Source organism: Pongo pygmaeus, chromosome 13 (assembly GCF_028885625.2).
Source record: "Pongo pygmaeus isolate AG05252 chromosome 13, NHGRI_mPonPyg2-v2.0_pri, whole genome shotgun sequence".
Lineage (NCBI taxonomy): Eukaryota > Metazoa > Chordata > Mammalia > Primates > Hominidae > Pongo > Pongo pygmaeus.
This window is the reverse complement of record NC_072386.2, coordinates 61751361-61770416: the sequence shown is the minus strand read 5'-3', so window position 1 is coordinate 61770416 and position 19056 is coordinate 61751361. Positions and strand designations below refer to the sequence as shown.

Sequence of the window (19056 nt, the reverse complement as noted above, 5' to 3'; positions counted from 1 at the left end):
AGAATGGCGTGAACCCGGGAGGTGGAGCTTGCACTGAGCCGAGATCGTGCCACTGTACTCCAGCCTGAGCAACAGAGCAAGACTCAGTCCAAAAAAAAAAAAAAGAATAATTTTACCTGTTACTGTCACTTAGCAATCAAAACTTCCAGCTCCCTCAAACCTTACTAGTGCCAATGAACTTTCTCAAAGAGCAATATGTAACATTTCTCTTTTTTATAAAACTTCTTTCTCTTTGTTCATGGGACATACTGAAGGCCAGTCGGTCTGTGTGCATGCCCCCCAAATTGCAATTTTTCTTCCCAAATAAAATGTTTTCATTTCAGAGATTTGTCTCTATATTTTATTTGACTTCAAAAACTCAGTGACAGCCACCACATCCATCCAGTTGTACAAGCCTAAAACCCAGGAAAGCTCTTCCCTCTCCCTCTGTATCCATTTGTCATCAAATCCCATTGATTTACCTCCTTCTCATCTCACAGATCTCCCTGTTTCTCTCCATGTCTATCACCATCTACTTGTCTCTTTTGTGGTCCACTGCAGTCATTTTCTAACTCATCTATTCCAGCAAGTCTTGCTCTGCTCCATTCTGCTCCTTACTCTGAAATTATTTTTAATATATTTTTTAAAAGTAAATCTGACCTACGTCAGGGCACGTTCGCTCACGCCTGTAATCCCAGCACTTTGGGAGGCCGAGGCAGGTGGATCACGAGGTCAGGAAATCGAGACCATCCTGGCTAACACGGTGAAACCCTGTCTCTACTAAAAATACAAAAAATTAGCCGGGTGTCGTGGCGGGCGCCTGCAGTCCCAGCTACTCGGGAGGCTGAGGCAGGAGAATGGCGTGAACCTGGGAGGCGGAGCTTGCAGTAAGCTGAGACCACACCATTGCACTCCAGCCTGGGCAACAGAGCAAGACTCCATCTCAAAAAAAAAAAATGTAAATCTGACCTATCTTCTTCTGACACCCTTCATAGGCTTTCCATTGCTCTTGGGCTAATGGGAATGACTATTGTTTCTCTCTGCCCTCATCTAGTTCCACCACCTCCTCCTCCTCCATTCTTTGCCACCTGGTTCCTGGTTCCTCCTCCCCTCTGGGTCTTTGCACAGGCCGTTCCCCTCCCTCTCTCTGCCTAGTTAATTCCCATTTAACCTTCAGACTCAGCTCCAACATGACTTCTTTGGGGTTACATTCTTGAAGCATCTCCTCAAAATAAGCCAAGTCCTCTGATTTACATCTCCAGAGCACTCTGCATTTTTTCCTTTTAGAAACTGTATACTGATCCATACTAATTTGATTATTGACTCCGAGTGCAAATAAGGCAGGAACCGCATCTCTTTTGCTTACCATTTTATCCCTAAGACCTTGAGATCCTTGCTCTCCATCAGCTATTGTCAGCTGTCATGAGCTCCAAGCATAGTAGCACCACAGACCATTGAGTCCACGCTCTGCGGGAAGGTGAGGAGGCACAAGTGTCCCCACTCATCTAGGAACCCGGAATGGCTTCTGTGTTTTGCATTCCCAAAAAGGGTTAAAGGGTACATGAGACCACTCTACACAGGCTGAAAGGAAACAATTTATAGGTTAAATAGCTCAGGAGAAAAACTCTGCGTCAGTGTGTGGAAGTCACCAACGATGTTACTTCTTGTGTTGCACCTTCAAGCACATTGGCTACAACCATCTGAGAATGTTGATTAACTATTTCTTGTCTACTCTGTGCAGAGCATATACCCATTCTATTCATTCTTTCATTTCAAAGCATGCATTGAATGCTAATTTTGTGCAAAAGCTCTGTGTAAAATACTGTGATGGACAGGCGATGGATAACAAGAGCTATTGCTTATGGAGGGTCTACCATGTTCCAGGACTGTAAACTGTAAGTGGCATTTACAAGCAACATTTCAAGTAAATTCCCATCTTATGAAAAAGCAAACACTTAATAAACCATAATACAAAACCAAAAGAAGCAAGCAGGGCTTTATAATCTACATTATTGCAGGTCCTTAACATAGTCAGAGTTAAAGGCCTTTGAGAACTTCATGAGGTCTCAGAGTTCGAATTAAAATGTACTATTCTAGGGTTCTTAATTACTCACCAGGACATAAAACTAATTACAGCTCCCAGTAACCACATACATTGGCATCTAGATTAGAAAAAACCAGAGTTCTTATTCAAACAACTGGTTATTTGGAAGATAACCTGGTTATCCTGTGGTGAAAAAAATCCAAGCACCAGTTATTGAAGAAATATTCATCAGAGTGCTCACCATGTGTTAAGTGCTGTCAACACAAAGGTGATAAAGTTGTGAACCTGCCTTCAAGGTCAGGTTTTGGGGAGACTCATGAGATCAAGTAAGAGTTGTAAGGAGGCACTGAGTAGAAAGTAGGACACAGGCCAGGGGCGGTGGCTCACGCCTATAATCCCAGCACTTTGGGAGGCCGAGGTGGGCAGATCACCTGAGGTCAGGAGTTTGAGACTGGCCTGGCCAACATGGTGAAATCCTGTCTCTACTAAAAATACAAAAAAAAAAAAATTAGTTTGGCGTAGTGGCAAACACCTGTAGTCCCAGCTACTTGAGAGGCGGAGGGTGGAGAATTGCTTGAACTTGGGAAGCAGAGACTGCAGTGAGCCAAGATTGTACCACTGCACTCTGCCTGTGGAAGGAAGGCAGGAAGCTATGTCAGCAATGACCTCATTGAGGAAGTAACACCTAAATTTAGTCTTGAAATGTGTGTCCATCCAGCAGATGGAAGGTGAAAAAGGAGCATGGACAAAGACACAAAGGAATTTAACAATGTGGAAGGTTGGGCAAACAGTCAGCAACGCCAGGCCTGGGTTTATCACAGGGTTAGGCAATGGGAAGCCATACAAAGATTTCTTTAACCAGCTGCTTTTTTAAACATGTGCATGAAATATTTATAGCAGCACTGCTGACAAATAGCCAAAGGGCAGAAACAACTCAAATGTCTATCAACTGATGAAAGGATAAACAAAATGTGGTATATCTACACAATGGAATATTATTCAGCCATAAAAAGGAATGAATTGTGACACATGTCACAACATGGATGAGCTTTAAAAACATTATGCTAAGTCTAAAAAGCCAGACACAAAAGGTCATGTATTATATGTGTCCATCTATCTGAAATATCCAGAACAGGCAAGTGGATAGAGAAAGCAGATTAGTAATTGTTGCAGAGGAGAAGAGAGGAAATAAGGAATGACTGCTTAATGGGCAATAAGTTTCCCTTTGGGGTGATGAATATATATATTTTTTTGTTTTGTTTTGTTTTGTTTTGAGACAGAGTCTCGTTCTGTTGCCCAGGCTGGAGTGCAGTGGCGCTATCTCGGCTCACTGCAAGCTCCGCCTCCCGGGTTCCGGCCATTCTCCTGCCTCAGCTTCCGAGTAGCTAAGATTACTGGCACCCGCCACCACGCCCAGCTAATTTTTTTTCGTATTTTTTTGTTTTTAGTAGAGACGGGGTTTTACCGTGTTGGCCAGGATGGTCTCTATCTCCTGACCTCGTGATCCGCGGGCCTCGGCCTCCCAAAGTGCTGGGATTATAGGCGTGAGCCACCGCGCCCGCCGATGAATATATTCTTGAACTAGATCATGGTCAGTGTGGTGGTAATTGTACAACATTCTGAATATAATAAATGCCACTGAATCATATACTTTAAAACGGTGAATTTTATGTTATGCATCTTTTACTGCAATTAAGAAAAAGAATACAAATTTTAAAATAAAATAAATTGGTTTTAAATTATAAAAGCAAAACAAAAATTTTAAAAACTGCAATACAAAAATAAAAATTACCCTCCATAGCTCCAAATCTCCATTCCCAATCTACAAAAGTAATTATTTAAGTTTTTATTTTAATATCTTCTTCCAGAACTGTGTTTTGTAGATGAGTGTATAAGGGTGTGCATGTGTGAGGGTGGGGGAATGTATGATCTTATGATGCACTTTGTTTCTCCATTTAAGCTTCTGGAGAATCTTGGAATTTTAAAATTCTTATATCATTATATATAAGTTTAGAAGAACTCACTTTAAATTATAATTACCTTGTGATTGCTTTGGCCTTCAATTTTTTTTAAATTCATGAATCAATGGGCTGTAAACAAACATATTGACACAGTTGGGTTTTAAAGTGGGGTTTGCTGAGAAAGGTTTGTTCTATCAAACTCATTTTTTTTCTTTTCTTTTTTTCTTTTTTTGAGACAGAGTCTCACTCTGTCACCCAGGCTGGAGTGCGGTGGCACAATTTCAGCTCACTGCAACCTCCACCTCCTGGGTTCAAGCAGTTCTCCCTCCTCAGCCTCCCAAGTAGCTGGGATTACAGGCACCTGCCATCATGCCTGGCTAATTTTTGTATTTTTAGTAGAGACAGGGTTTCACCATGTTGGCCAGGCTGGTCTTGAACTCCTGAGCTCATGATCTGCCTGACTCGTTTTTGTATTACACATCACATTCAACACACTTTACTGACCACCTACTTTGTGCTAAAACAACATGACAATGTTGAAGGGGCCTTAAGGACAATAGAGTTTTGGCCCTCTCCATGACAGAAGACAGCAGGGACTCCTGGAGAGCACGGACCTTGGACATCAGACAGGCATGGCTCTGAGTCTTGCCTTTGCCACTTATTTGCTGTGACTGCAGCCAAGTAACTCTCTGAGCCTCCGTTTCCTCATTTGTAAAGTAGAGATGATGATGATGATGGTGTCTCAAGGTTGTTGATTTACCTTACCTTGTCTCAAGGTTGTTGATTTGTAAGGGATTTGGCAGAGTGTCTGAAATACAGTATGACTTAGTAAGTGTTACCTTTTCTCCAGTTCACCTCTCTTTTTCCAAAAACTTTAAATCATTTCAGTGAGTGAGAACATTCTATAAAGCTAAGTATAATCAAAGGCAAATTTGAATAACTACTTCAGAGAAAGAAAGAAAAATAATAACAACATACTATCTCACTTGCCTCATAACTCTATCAAGGTGCTATTAATCCACATTTTTTTTTTTTTTTTGGAGACAGAGTTTTGCTCTTGTTGCCCAGGCTGGAGTGCAGTGGCGTGATCTCAGCTCACTGCAAGCTCTGCCTCCCGGGTTCAAGGGATTCTCCTGCCTCAGCCTCCCGAGTAGCTGGGACTACAGGTGCCTGCCACCACACCCAGCTAATTTTTTGTATTTTTAGTAGAGACGGGGTTTCACCATGTTAGCCAGGATGGTCTCGATCTCCTGACCTCGTGATGCGCCCACCTCGGCCTCCCAAAGTGCTAGGATTACAGGTGTGGGCCACTGCGCCCAGCCTTAATCCACATTTTTAAATAAGGATGCTGAGGCTCAGCTATGTCAGAAAATTTGTCCAAGTAAGTAGCAGAGTTTTGATTTGAATTCACATAATCTGACTCTAGAAACCATGTTCTTAACTACCTGTAAAATACTGATTTGAAATATACGAAAAATTTTATGGAAGAACAGAGGAAGGGGCAATTTATTTCAACTTGGGAATGGTGGTCGAAAAGCCTTTGTGAAAAAGAGAAGATCAGAGCTGGGCCTTAAAGCAAGAGCAAGATTTCATTTTGATAGAAGTAAAATGGAAATGGGGATATAAAAAGGAGGACTATTCCAGGCAGAGAAATTGGTGCCAACAATGTGGAGGCATAAAAGGACATGATGTGCTGGAAAACAGGGAGAAATCTGCATGGATAGACATCCTTTGGCTCATGGATACAATATGGTGTAAACCAGTCATGGTAATCCTATTCCCACTTGCCAGACAGAGAAATGAAGCAACAGAAAGAATTAGAGAACAGGTTGGGGCCAAATAATGTCATGCCTAGAACATCTTCCAGGACATTTGAACCTTAGAGGCAACAGTGAGCCACAGATGGTTATAGAAGAGTAGATACATGACACTACCCATGGTCCAAGAAAACAGTTGTCAGTAATGTGGGGGAAATATTAGAATGAGAGAAAACAGTTAAGGGTCTCCTGTTATATTTTAGCTCAGAGACACTAAAGGGTAGATGGGGGCAATGGAAGTGAATATGCACACAGATATTCCAGAGGAAAATTGGCTGGGCTTGACTATTGATATGGGTGCCCGGAAAGGCCAATAAGGAGAAGAAGGAGAAGGTAGTTATTCTTGTAAAGTGTAAAATATTGTTCATTGAAAAGCAGTGTAGTAATGAGGGTGCATTGGGCTGCAATGAACAGTACCCAACTAACAGAAATTTAGACAATAAAGACATTTCATATCTCACAAAAGAAGTCTGGGCTGGGTATGGTGGCTCACACCTGTAATCCCAACACTTTGGGAGGCCAAGGTGGGTGGATCACCTGAGGTCAGGAGTTCAAGACCAGCCTGCCCAACATGGCGAAACCCCATCTCTACTAAAAATACAAAAAATTAGCTGGGCATGGTGGTGAGTGTAATCCCACCTGTAATCCCACCTGTAATCCCACCTACTCGGGAGGCTGAGGCAGGAGAATCGCTTGAACCCAGGAGGTGGATGTTGCAGTGAGCTAAGATCGCGCCACTGCGCCCCAGCCTAGGCAACAAGAGTGAAACTCCATCTCAAAAAAAAAAAGGAAGTCTAGAAGTCTGATGGTAGACAGTTCCAGGAGTAGGGGTAGTTCAACTGCTCAGTGATGTTAGAGAACGGGTTGGTGTCTCTGAAATCCCCTTAACCTTTTCCTCACAGTCTCACATGGTGGCAGCAGCAGTTCCAAGTATCTTTTCTTCATATGAGAGTATCCAAAAAAGGCAGGGCTTCTCTTCCCACATCCTAGAAGCTTCTGAGCAAACTTCCTGTATGTCAGAATGTTATCACTAGCCACCCTCAGCTACCAGGAAGCTGGAAGAATAAGTATCTGGTAAATGGAGATAGGATTACCATGACTGGCTTACACCATGATGTATCCAGGGCTGAGTCTATCATGGACTGATCAAGTTCAGGCGTTAATAAGGAAAAAGAGGTCATGACTGCTGAGTGGGTAACCAACAGTGTTTGCCATGAGCATTTTGAACAAGCAGTCAGCCTTCTAGAAAATGGGAATTTGCAAGATGATCTTGTAATAATTGGGAGTGAAAGCATCTTTCTGATGAAAGCCAAGCTCCTATTCAGCAGCCTCAGAAGGGAGGAATTAGCCCAATTTCCTTTCTCAGGACCAACAGCATATTTTGAGTTGCTGAGCTTGGCAGGAAGTGGAGGAAAGGATGATACACAATCACTAGGATTTGTGATTCAGACTGAGAGAACTTATGGTAAAGTAGCCTCAGGTGAGAAAGAACTCTTTCTCCTCCCAGCAGTCTTCAGAACTGAAGAACATTGGGTCACTCTTTTCACCAGGGCTACATAATCCTCTTTTGCATGTTCCAGTCCTAAAAGGTCCAATTCAGCTACTATTTCCTTCAAGAAGCTTTTCCTATCACTGGTCAACTTGTGCCCCCCACTGTACTATTTACACACATTTACATACATTTTGCGATCACTCTTGATGCACTTGCCTTCCAAACTTACATATGTAAGCTATCATCAAATCCAGTCAACTTGATCTAAATAGCTACTGATTCTATCCACCTCTCCATCTTCATTACTGACAATAACTGCTGAAGTCTAATGGACATGTACTACATGCCAGGCATTATTCTATATATTTTACACTTATTAATCCATTTTATCCTTTCAACAACCCTATTAGGTAGACCATAGTAATTATTTTATGCATAAAGAAATTTGGAGATACAAATGGTAAGGAACTTAATCAAATTCACATAGGTAATAAGTGATAGAGGTACTCTTAGGAGTTCATATCTCAATTGATAACTACACTGCCTCTCTCATGTAAACCACATTCCATTTTACCTAAATACTGCAATAGGCTCCTATCTGACCTCCTTGCCTGCACTCAACTTCTCTTCAATGCATTTATCCTGAAGTTAGAATGACCTTTATAACCACAAAATATAATCATGACACAATCCCACCATCCCCGATGCCCTCCATAACATAGCCCTGCCTACCTGTCCTGCCTTATCCTGTGTTAGCCTTCTCCTCAACCTTTGGACTCTACCTTGACTGTTTCATTCCTTCCTACCCCAGGACCTTTGCACAGGCAGTCACAGGCAGTTCTCTCAACCTAGAAGGCTCTTCTTTACTTCCAATCCTGTCCACCTTACCTATTGGTATGGTTTGGATGTGCCTCCATCCAAATCTCATCTTGAATTGGACTCCCCTAATTCCCACGTGTTGTGGGAGGAACCCAGTGGGAGATAACTTGAATCATGGGGGCAGTTTCCCCCATACTGTTCTCACGGTAGTGAGTAAGTCTCACGAGATCTGATGGGTTTATTAGGAGTTTCCGCTTTTTCATCTTCCTCATTCTCTGTTGCTGCAGCCATGTAAGAAGTGTCTTTCACCTCCTGCCATGGTTCTGAGGCTCCCCAGTCATGTGGAACTGTAAGTCCAATTAAACCTCTTTTTCTTCCCAGTCTCGGGTTGCTTTTGTCAGCAATGTGAAAATTGACTAATATACCTACTTAACTTCTGATTTTCCACTCGCAATTTTGATGTCACTTCATGCTAGGGAAAGCCTTCCCCTAACTAGTTCAAGTTCTGACAGGTCATGGCAGATTCTGTTAATTTATTACTAGATCATCAACCTCAAGAGGGCAGGGCAGTATTTGCATACTTTGTTCATCAATTTATCTCCGGCGATAACCCCAGTGTTTGGCTCAAGAATGAGTCCACTTTTATTACAGCTACAAGTCTTAGCTCCCTTGCCAAAGTGCAGATTCTTTGAGGTCCAGGACTGTGCCCTAGAGAAGCAGTCAGCTACAGTAAAGAGAACATGGCCTTTGCCCCATACTAATTCAAAATCCAGCTACACCACCACCGTATCTGAATGCATGGTTTCTCAAGTCTCAACTTCCTCATCTGTTAGTGGAAATAATGACATTGTCAAGTCTAAAAGAGACACTAAAGATAGCTTGCTACTGAATCTAGCACCAAATGCTTCTTGATCTTTCTTCCAGGGTGCATCTTTGGGTCCCAGGGGATCAATGACATAAGCAGTGAGAATAAAAAGCTAAGGTTCTGCGACCACCCTATACAGTTCATCACAGGCCGTGGCTTCCTTCTCTACCACTTGGCATGTCACCATGTGAAAACATGCAAAATGTCACAGTGAGCAAGAGGTTAAGGATTTGCTAGGAGGCAAAGGGAATAGAATGAACACGGTACATGTTAAGTATCCACTAAGTGCTAGGCATTTTCATACATTATCTCATTTAATACATAGCAAAAGGAAATCTGACTCTACAAATGAGGAAACGGAGGCTCAGGCAGGTTAGGTCTCACCTGTGGTCTCAGCACAGGTAAGTGGTAGAGACTCTGACCTGAACCCAAGTCTCTATTTCTCCATTGGACTTGCTCCTGCCACCCCAGGGCACAATCTCAAAATGAATCTCTTCCTCACTCTTGTTTCTGGGTAAGTGTGCATTAAAAGGCCCAAGGCATGTTTATGCATCTTTACTGTCAACCTGACCCTGATGCATCTGGGAAGAATCAGGCAACTTAGTAATATTTGAGCATGCGATATCTCAAGATTAAATATTTGCAAATGAATTAAACATGTTAGAGTCTATATTCTTAAAAGCTACGTGCTACTTGAGCAGAAAGTATAACTCTGTATTTTGCTTTATATCAAAAAGTTGGCTAGATAATTTCTTTTAATTAACCTGCTTTTGAATGAGCTTTAATTTAATGCATTAAGAGCAGTTAGTCATTAGCATTCTCTGGGCCTAAATGAAGTTATACAAAATAAGGAATAAAGTTTAAAAGCGAGACCAGAAGGACAGAGTAAGCTCTGTGCCCTCTCGCTGAGATGCTACCCCAGATCTGAAACTTGCAATGGAGAAATAAGCTCCTGATACTTCACACAACTTGTCCCATCACAGAAACTATGTGCTACAGTTATTCAAAATATAATCCACCCGCTACTATAATCCACCCGCTACCTGTGTCTGAATCTCCTGAGATGCTTGTTGGAATGTCACTTTCTGGGGCCTACTCCAGGTCTATAGATTCAGAGTCTCTGAGGTTGATTCCCAGAAATCAGCATATTATCAAGCACCCCTAGATATTTCTGATTCATTGCAAGGTTTGAGCTCCTAAAAATTTAGGAGTAAAAATTTACAGATCATTGGCCGGCACGGTGGCTCATGCCTGTAATCCCTCACTTTGGGAGGCCGAGGCAGGTGGATCACGAGGTCAGGAGATCGAGACCATCCTGTTAACACATTGAAACCCCAACTCTACTAAAAATACAAAAAAATTAGCCGGGCGTGGTGGCGTCTGTAGTCCCAGCTACTCGGGAGGCTGAGGCAGGAGAATGGCGTGAACCCGGGAGGCAGAGCTTGCAGTGAGCCAAGATCAAGCCACTACACTCCAGCCTGGTTGACAGAGCAAGACTCCATCTCAAAAAAAAAAAAAATTACAGATCATAATAATTCAACATATTTCTGTATTCCAAAGGGATATTATTTTCTTTTTTGAACCTTGCAATGTTTAAATAAATAATATATTTATCCCAGCAACTCTAAAAGTAAGATATTCTCCATTTCAAAATGGGGCATGTCAAGTTTTGAAATATGTATGGCATGCCCTCTCTTTAAACACAGCCAGGTATCAACTGCCTTGCACCTAGGAGGAGAGGAGAGCAACAGTTAGCAATCCACTGGTTCAGGAGCTCTATACCATACATTCCAGCCACTGACTAACTCACCTTTGTATTCAATTCCTAGGTAATTTTGTCTTGTGGGGGAAGGGCATGTTTTCTAAATTTATAACTTCAGTTTGATTTTTAGTTAGGAATAGACTCCCTGACTCAACTACTAATTGCGTGTTCAGGAAACTCTTTTATTCTTCTTCTGTACAAGCACCAGAAAAGGTATTTTTATTACTTCCTTTTCTTATTCCTCTCCACTGGTAAAGCCAGTTGCCTGCTACCCTACCAATTAAAATTCTGGATATGGGAAATTAATTTTTAAAAAAGAAACCCAAGAGTTGAACAGCTTCTTGTGATTAAAATAACACCTCTAATCTTACACCAGTTTAGCAATCTCCGTTCCTTTGCTTCCTGGGACTTGCCCCAAACCTGAGTTCCCTGAAACTTGAGGACCAAATCCCCAAGCATGGGTTCATCAGTCTCAGGGTTTACCAGAATCTCCCTGGGAGAGCTCTGAGAGTTTTATCACCTTGGAAACACAACAGCAGGCTCCCTGAACGTGCATAGAAAGAGTATTTTTTAAAGCACCATGAGAAAACAGTGTTTAGTTACCCCCAAATGTAAGAGTCACGATTCAAAACTGTCACCGACTCGGTAGCATCTTAGTCAAGAATAGTATCTTCAACTTGACAAATCACAAGTATGTGTACTTTTGCTAAGCAAGCCAGTAGTTGGAAAACAGCTCAAAAAATCCCATCTCCATATTCATTTTATCATTTTTTTCTTCTAAAAAATGGAATGGCTTCACTTATCAAACTTGCCAGGCCATGGCTGATATAGTCACTATATGTGTGTATGGAACAGTAAATAGTAGACATCAAGTTACCTGTGTCATTTGTAGAAATCCTGATTTTGGAAAAGGAAGGGTAAAAGATACATTCAAAGAAGACATTTTGAACCTTAAAATGGAACTGCTTGCTTTGATGCAAATGGCTATGGTGTGTGTGTGTGTGTACGCGTGTGTGTATGAGAAAGAGAGGAAGGAAAAGAGATGGATGAATTATTTCTTTCGGACTATCCCTTCTAGTATTACAAGTTGTGGAACCTGCATCGTTAGTATATTATCTCTGTTGAATGATAGGGTGAATGTAATCAGTTCTATTTATTCTATGTTCTGGACACGCTAAACAACATCAATCAAATGACCCCCTCCTCTTATTTCTTTCACAATAAATTCAACCACATTTATGGAGACCCTCCTGTGCCAGGCACCGCGCTAGGTGTTGGAAACAAAGATGATTGAAGCAAGATTGAAGATTATTGCCGGTATTTTAGGATTGGAACGGGGGGCGGGGGCGCGAGGGGTAACATCCTTATTCCCGGCTCTACCGCAGCCCGGACTGCTGTCGAGCCAGTTGTGGCGTTAGCACGCCACTGCTCCCGACTTCTGGGAACTCCCCAGCCAGCCCACGAACCTAGCGCCAGGGTTCTCTCTGCGTTGCCCAAGAGCCAAAGACTCAAGTTCAACTCCGGAGCCGCGGCGCTCCCTGCGCACCGAGCGAACGCCGGGCTACGCGAAGCACCGCGCCAGGTTCCTTGCACCTATCCTCCCGCCCGTCGGAGTGCGCTCGACCCCGCGCCTGCTTACTTTGCCGCTGTCGCTCACGCCGAGGAGGTGATCCCGCAGCACCTCCATGGGGCAGGTCCAGGTGGAGTGGACGAACGTCCCTCGGAAGATGTGCGCCAGGGGCGGCATCTGAGCGGCACACATGTCAGCGGCGGAGCGCAGCGCGGGTCTGCTGGTCGAGGAGGGCGCACGCGGCGGAAGCGCAGCGGGACTCTCTGCAGCTGCGGGCGGCTGTCGGGCGGACACCGGCTCCGGCCTTATCCTGCCCCCGCTTACCCGGGCGGTTGCCGGTACCCTGCAGGCCGCGCCCAGGGGCTGGCTCCCTACCTCCTCAATGCCAATAGGATTTTTCTTCCGCGAGTTGGCTCCGCGCTCCCGTGGGGTGTGGTCTTTCTCTCCACCGTTGCGTTAGTTTTGGTTGTGTTAACTCTTTGAGTTATCAAGATCAACCACAGCTGAGGCTCAGAAGATCAGCTTCCTCCACCTTCTATGAGTTGTGTCAGCCTGGCTTCTCTGACCCTTCAACTCCTAGGATCACTTACTTCTTCAACCTGTAGCATCCAGGTCCTGTACTTGCCTTAGTTCAGGCACAGGTGAAAGGTCAGCTGGGGCTGCCTACCTTATGACCAGTTTCATTTTTAGTTTATGTAGACTGCAGAATTAGTATTGGTCCTCACCTGGAAGGTTCTGGAAGCATGTCTTACAGAACCTCTCGGGGGACCCCTAAACTGGGTGTCATTGTGGACCCCAAGGTTCCTCTCTTCACCTTGAGGCTAATGTTTTTGGTTCTTGTGTTTGTCCGCAAACAATTCCAATACCAATTTTTCTCGTGTAAAATGAATGAATCTCTTTTATTTACTTCCAGTTGTACCAGGGGAGAAAATTAAGTTCTCAAGTCAAATAGGCAGCGGTGGTACCATGGGTGCTGAATTGGGAATCAAGAGACTGTGTACAAGACACGTGGGCCTCGGTGTCCTTATCATCCCCGCTTATGAAAGTGGAGCTTGGACTGGGTCATAACTAGGGTCAGCGTTCCCACCCTACACAATGACCACAGGGTCCTTCACTAAGTTCCTCCATGAAACCCAGCTGGCTTCCATTCAGGGCCCTCTAACGTGCTGTTCCTTCTGCCCCTAATGCCTCTTGTGGCGCTTTACTTGGCAGCTCTTCTCACCACTGATTTGTCTCAAATGTCAGGCTCTTTGGAGTCACCTTTCCTGACCACCAAGTGGCACCGGACTCCCAGCAGTTTCTACTCCACTAATCCATCTTGTTTCTGCCATTGCATTTATTGTGTCCATCCTTCTTTATTTTGTGTTTTTTAGTTTACTCCTGTTTTCCTCTCACCAACACACACACACACACACACACACACACCAATAACAGAAGCACCACAGGAGCAGGGAATGTGTCTTATGCCTAGAACAATGCGGGTGTTCCATACATGTTTATTGAATAAATGAATGGATGGTTTTTCTGTGAGCAGAGCCATAACCTGAGACAAATAACTATTTTGACAACTACATAAAGGGTGGGGGTTTCATTGCAGTGTGTGAGCAGTTTTTCTCTGAATTGCTGCTTTTATGACACAAGGCCGGCTTATAGAAATGATTCGTTCCCTTCTCAGTTCCTTCAGCTCCCCCATAACCAATGTCTAAGGTGACCAACTCATCCTGGTTTACCAGGCACTTTCCTGGTTTTAGCACTGAAAGGCCATTCAGGAAAACCCTCAGAACCATGCACACAGATGGTTGATCACCCTACCAGGGATCCAGAATTAGGAATCTCTGCAGCTGCGGTCATTACACTTGTCCCTGCTCCTTGTCACTTCCTCCTGATTCTGCCGACCACACTCCCTCCTAACAGGACCAACAGCCAGCACACTGAAAACATTCCCTTGTATACACAAAAACCGCAGACAGAAAGGTGAAGAAAATGGCTTTTGAGATAGGATTCAATCAGATGTTTCCAACAGATGTATTACTTTCCTAAAACAGATACGGTTAATAATGTTTTTAATGATTAGGTTTTAATGAAAACCTAAATGTCAAAAAAAAAGACTAGTTTTATGAACTAGAATATATCTACTTGATAGAACATTATACAGTTATTAAAAACAACAGGAGAAATATATAGCCACAATGTTAAGCTTTCAAAAATGGCTTCTGGCCGGGCACGATGGCTCACACCTGTAATCCCAACACTTTGGGAGGCCGAGGCGGGTGGATCACGAGGTCGAGATTGAGACTATCCTGGCCAACATGGTGAAACCCCATCTCTACTAAAAATACAAAAATTAGCTGGGTGTGGTGGTGCGTGCCTGTAGTCCCATCTACTCAGGAGAGTGAGTCAGGCGAATTGCTTGAACCCCGGAGGCGGAGGTTGCAGTGAGCTGAGATCACGCCACTGCATTCCAGCCTGGTGACAGACCAAGACTTGGTCTCAAAAAAACAAAACAAAACAAACAAAAAACAGCTTCTATGCTACGATTAAAACCATGAAAAGCTATAAGCATATTGGCTGGAATTGAAAAGGTACATCAAACAATGTATGTTGTTCTGTTGAGATAATGGAATTGCTAGGTAGAGAATTTTGTTTTGATGTTTTTTAATGTTGTTACTATGTGGTTTATAGGATGAATAATCATTATGATGCTTTTAAGAAAATTAATTGTCCTAAGCAGAAGGATTGGCCATGAACCTCCAGGTGACATGGCATTAGTGCTCCTCAGGTAAATTTTAGCTCTTTTGAGCAATGCATAGTTCCACTTCCATTCCCAGTCAAGTTGTAGGTACCTGGGCCCAGGATCCAGAAGCCCTGGGTGCTATACTGCCAGGCAGCATGGCTCAGCCACATGTCAGAAGTCGTGGCTTCCCAGCCAGGCACGGTGGCTCATGCCTGTAATCCCAGCACTTTGGGAGGCTGAGGCGGGCAGATCACTTGAGGTGAGGAGTTCGAGACCAGCCTAGTCAACATGGTGAAACCCCGTCTCTACCAAAAATATAAAAAATTATCCAAGTGTGGTGGCGCACACCTGTAGTCCTAGCTACTAGGGAGGCTGAAGCAGGAGAATCGCTTGAACCCGGGAGGCAGAGGTTGCAGTGAGCCAGGATTGAACCACTGCACTCCAGCCTGGGCAACAGGGTGAGACTCCACTCTCGGACTTGGCAACTCCTTTAAATTGCTGATCTTCCTGCAATTTTGACTCCCATTCTGGTATCCCCAGGGAAATATTCTCCTGGCTACGGAGGTTTGGAGGAAAGAGGGAGTACAGAGCTTTCATATTCACCCTCAAAACACAGCCCAAGCATCATTAGTGCTCCACCCCCACATATCACTTCCTTCAGAAAAAAAGAGCCCCGCCTTGGCATGGAATATTCCCTGGCTGCTTCTTCAGGCTTGGCTACCTCCACTCTCCCATATGCTGTGAATCCGCTTTGCTCACACTCTTCTCTCTGCCTGTGGTGCCCTTTTACCACCTTACACCATGTCTGCCTCATTGTCCCACCCACTCCCCCCACCCCCCTCACCTTTATCCAGGATATCTTTACATTTCTGCTCTAGAGTGTTAAGTGTTCCTCCCCTGAGTTTGTGGGTGTGCTGTAATTGTTCCATTACTCATCTATACCCCAAAGAAGATGTGTTTTTGTGAAGGACCATGTCCTCTTTCTTTCTGTATATCCATCCCCTTAACACAGTCCCTGGTCACTAGGAGGTGCTCAATAGATTTATATGAATATTGAACTGCAGGAGATGGCTCTAGTGCCTATATTTTAGTGATAAAAATTAAGAGGCTATAGTGGGTGTGTGCTAATGGTGAAAAATTCATTGGGACTAGAACTTAAGGATGAGTTTTATTTCATTTATTCAGTTTTCCAACATTTTATGAGAATGTTCAAACATAGAGAAAAATTTTAAAGCTTCATTTCTTACAATCTCAATTTTCTCTATTTCAGATGGAGCCAAGTAGTCCCCAAATTCTCCAACTACTGGGGTGGGATCAGCGTGTTCTAAACCTCCAGTTGCCTGAGGCCAAAACCTAGACCATAGCATGATTAGCTTTGACATTTTGCTCATCTCATGAATGTAATTATACCTGTAGCTTAGTCAGTCAATCCTTTTTGCTAGATAGAACCTGACTTTGAAAAGGCTTTCTCCTCTACTATCTAATTTTGAGCCTCTCAACAACCCTATAAAATAGGAAGAGGATGTATTTTAAACATTCCACAGATGGGGAAACTGGGGTTCAGGGAGGTTGGCTTGCCTGTGCAGTTAGTATAGGATGGACTTGGATCTTGAGTCCAGTTGTTCTCATACATTGTCTCATCACAGTAAACTCCCAGGAATGATTCATTCAGTTTTGCCGTGACTCACGTGGCCACTGCACTGTGGGCTGTCATCTACAACTTTCACATTGTACATGGTTTTCCAACAGTTGCTGGTGACACTCAGATCTAGCCTGCAGTAAAACTAAAGGGAATAATGGGCCTTGAGAAAAACAAGAATCCAATCAGCATAGGTCAGTAGATTGGGCTAGCGAAAATAACTCAGGTTTTCACGAGATACAGAGAGTGCAGGGAAGCAGTTTAAATGAGAAGCCACTTTTCCTCTCTTATCTAGGAGAGAAGTTGTCATTGTACAGTGAAATAAATGCCTGCCTATTTTATTTATTCTTTTCATGTAGCTAAATCTATCAGTTTCCATGGTGCCCTGTGTTCACCATGGAAACTCTGACAAGCTCGTTATGTTTTAGAGAAGAAAAAAAAAGATACACCAAAAATTTGAGATGGGATAAATGCGTTCCTTTTAAAACTGTGTGTTCTTCTGAGTGGGAAGCCTTAACGGATAGCAAATCATAACGATCTCCATTTTCCAGTTCTTAGGTGAGAACCCAGGTTTGCCTATCCATAGAGGCAGCACCCTCGGCCCCCCAAAACTACTTTATCTGTATAGTGCAATTATGCCTGTGAGTATCCCACCTCTGTATTTACTGACAATAGAGAGATGGCTCAATTCATATTTTGTCCATTTTTATGAGAATATAGTGCTAGTCCCTATAAATATTCTTTAACAGTTTGTTCACTTAACAAATATTTATTGGACATCTATATTATGATAGGCACCATGCTAAGCACTGTGGGTATGACTGTATGAAACAGATATTGTCTTACCCATATGGAACTAATATATTTTCTCTCTGCCACCTCTAGGAGTAGAAATTAATAGCTTTCATAGTATTACTGTAACATTTCCCTAGCATAATTAGTGAATGTCGTATTATTATATATACTACATGTCAAATCTTAAGTGATACGAATATAATACAAGGCACTTAACAATTGATGCTGAAGTGACACATTGATAACAATGCTCTAGTATGCTATTCAACATTACTTGTTTTAAAGAAGTCTATTGTTACTATTACTAGTATTTTGAGGCAGAGTGTCACTCTGTCACCCAGGCTGGAGTGCACTGACACCATCTCAGCACACTGCAACCTCCGCCTCCCAGGCTCAAGGGATTCTTCTGCCACAGCCTCCCCAGTAGCTGAGACTGCAGGCGCCTGCCACCACACCGGGGTAATGTTTGCATTTTTAGTAGAGATGGGGTTTCACCATGATAACCAGGCTGGTCTCGAACTCCTGGCCTCAAGTGATCCATTCTCCTCAGCCTCCCAAAGTGCTGGGATTACAGACATGAGCCACTGCGTCTGGCCAGAAGTCTATTATTTTTAAATAGCTCCTATATTACTCTTGAAAAATCAGCATATGTTTATTTTTTAAGATTTGAACATTTTAAAATACCGTATCTCACTATCCAGATATATTATCACCATTAGCACCCTTGTGGTTTATTTAGAAAAGTTCAAATATAGAAAAGACAAAAGATAGTAGCCTAGAAGTTTGTAGATGAGAAAAGTAGGGAAGAGGAAAGCTACCTCTTCTTTTTAGAATAGCAATTAAGTTTGGAGAAATGCATACATTTTTACCTGAATTTTATAGAAAAAGGGAAAACAGAACGAGAGGAATGAGTTGCAACTTGACTTAGGTTTTATGCCAGGCAGGTGCAGGGAGATATTTTTCTGGCTGGAAGGTTTTAAGTAGTATGTAGGCAGCTGTTTCCATCACCTACTCATACTGCTGATCCCTCAAATCAGGTAGCACGTTAGTAAAATTTAGCTGATGCCAGCTTCCTACCATGACAGCAAGCTCAAAGCAAATATTCTTGGGCCGGGTGTGGTGGCTCATGCCTGTAATCCCATCACTTTGGGAGGCCTAGGCAGGCGTATCACCTGAGGTCAGGAGTTTGAGACCACCCTGGCCAACATGGAGACCCCGTCTCTACTAAAAATACAAAATTAGCTGGGCGAGGTAGTGCTTGCCTGTAATCCCAGCTACTCAGGAGGCTGAGGCAGGAGAATCACTTGAACCCGGGAGGCTGAGGTTGCAGTGAGCCGAGATCATGCCATTGCACTCCAGCCTGGGCAACAAAAGCGAAACTCCACCTCAAAAAAAAAAAAAAAAAATTCTTGACCTATGTTACTTTGTGTACATCTATGCTCCAACATGGATTATAAAGGTATTCTAGCCAGGTACAGTGGCTCATGCCTGTAATTTCAGCACTTTGGGAGGCCAAGGCAGGTGGATCATCTGAGGTCGGGAGTTCGAGACCAGCCTGACCAACATGGAGAAACCCCGT

At 43.3% G+C, this 19056-nt stretch overlaps 1 protein-coding gene across 2 annotated transcripts in view; it reads right to left on the bottom strand.

The window, feature by feature from the left end:
* The window catches only part of GDA (guanine deaminase), a 100798-nt gene extending 88094 nt beyond the window's left edge, over window positions 1-12704 (bottom strand). The window contains exon 1 of one of the 2 annotated variants that reach the window (XM_054501934.2): window positions 12379-12704. In XM_054501934.2, coding sequence (XP_054357909.1) covers window positions 12379-12501 — 123 coding nt within the window. In that variant the 5' untranslated portion in view covers window positions 12502-12704. The remainder of the gene's footprint in view (window positions 1-12378) is intronic. The other variant, XM_054501935.2, reaches the window with a different exon arrangement.
* Between the last annotated feature and the right edge of the window lie 6352 nt (window positions 12705-19056).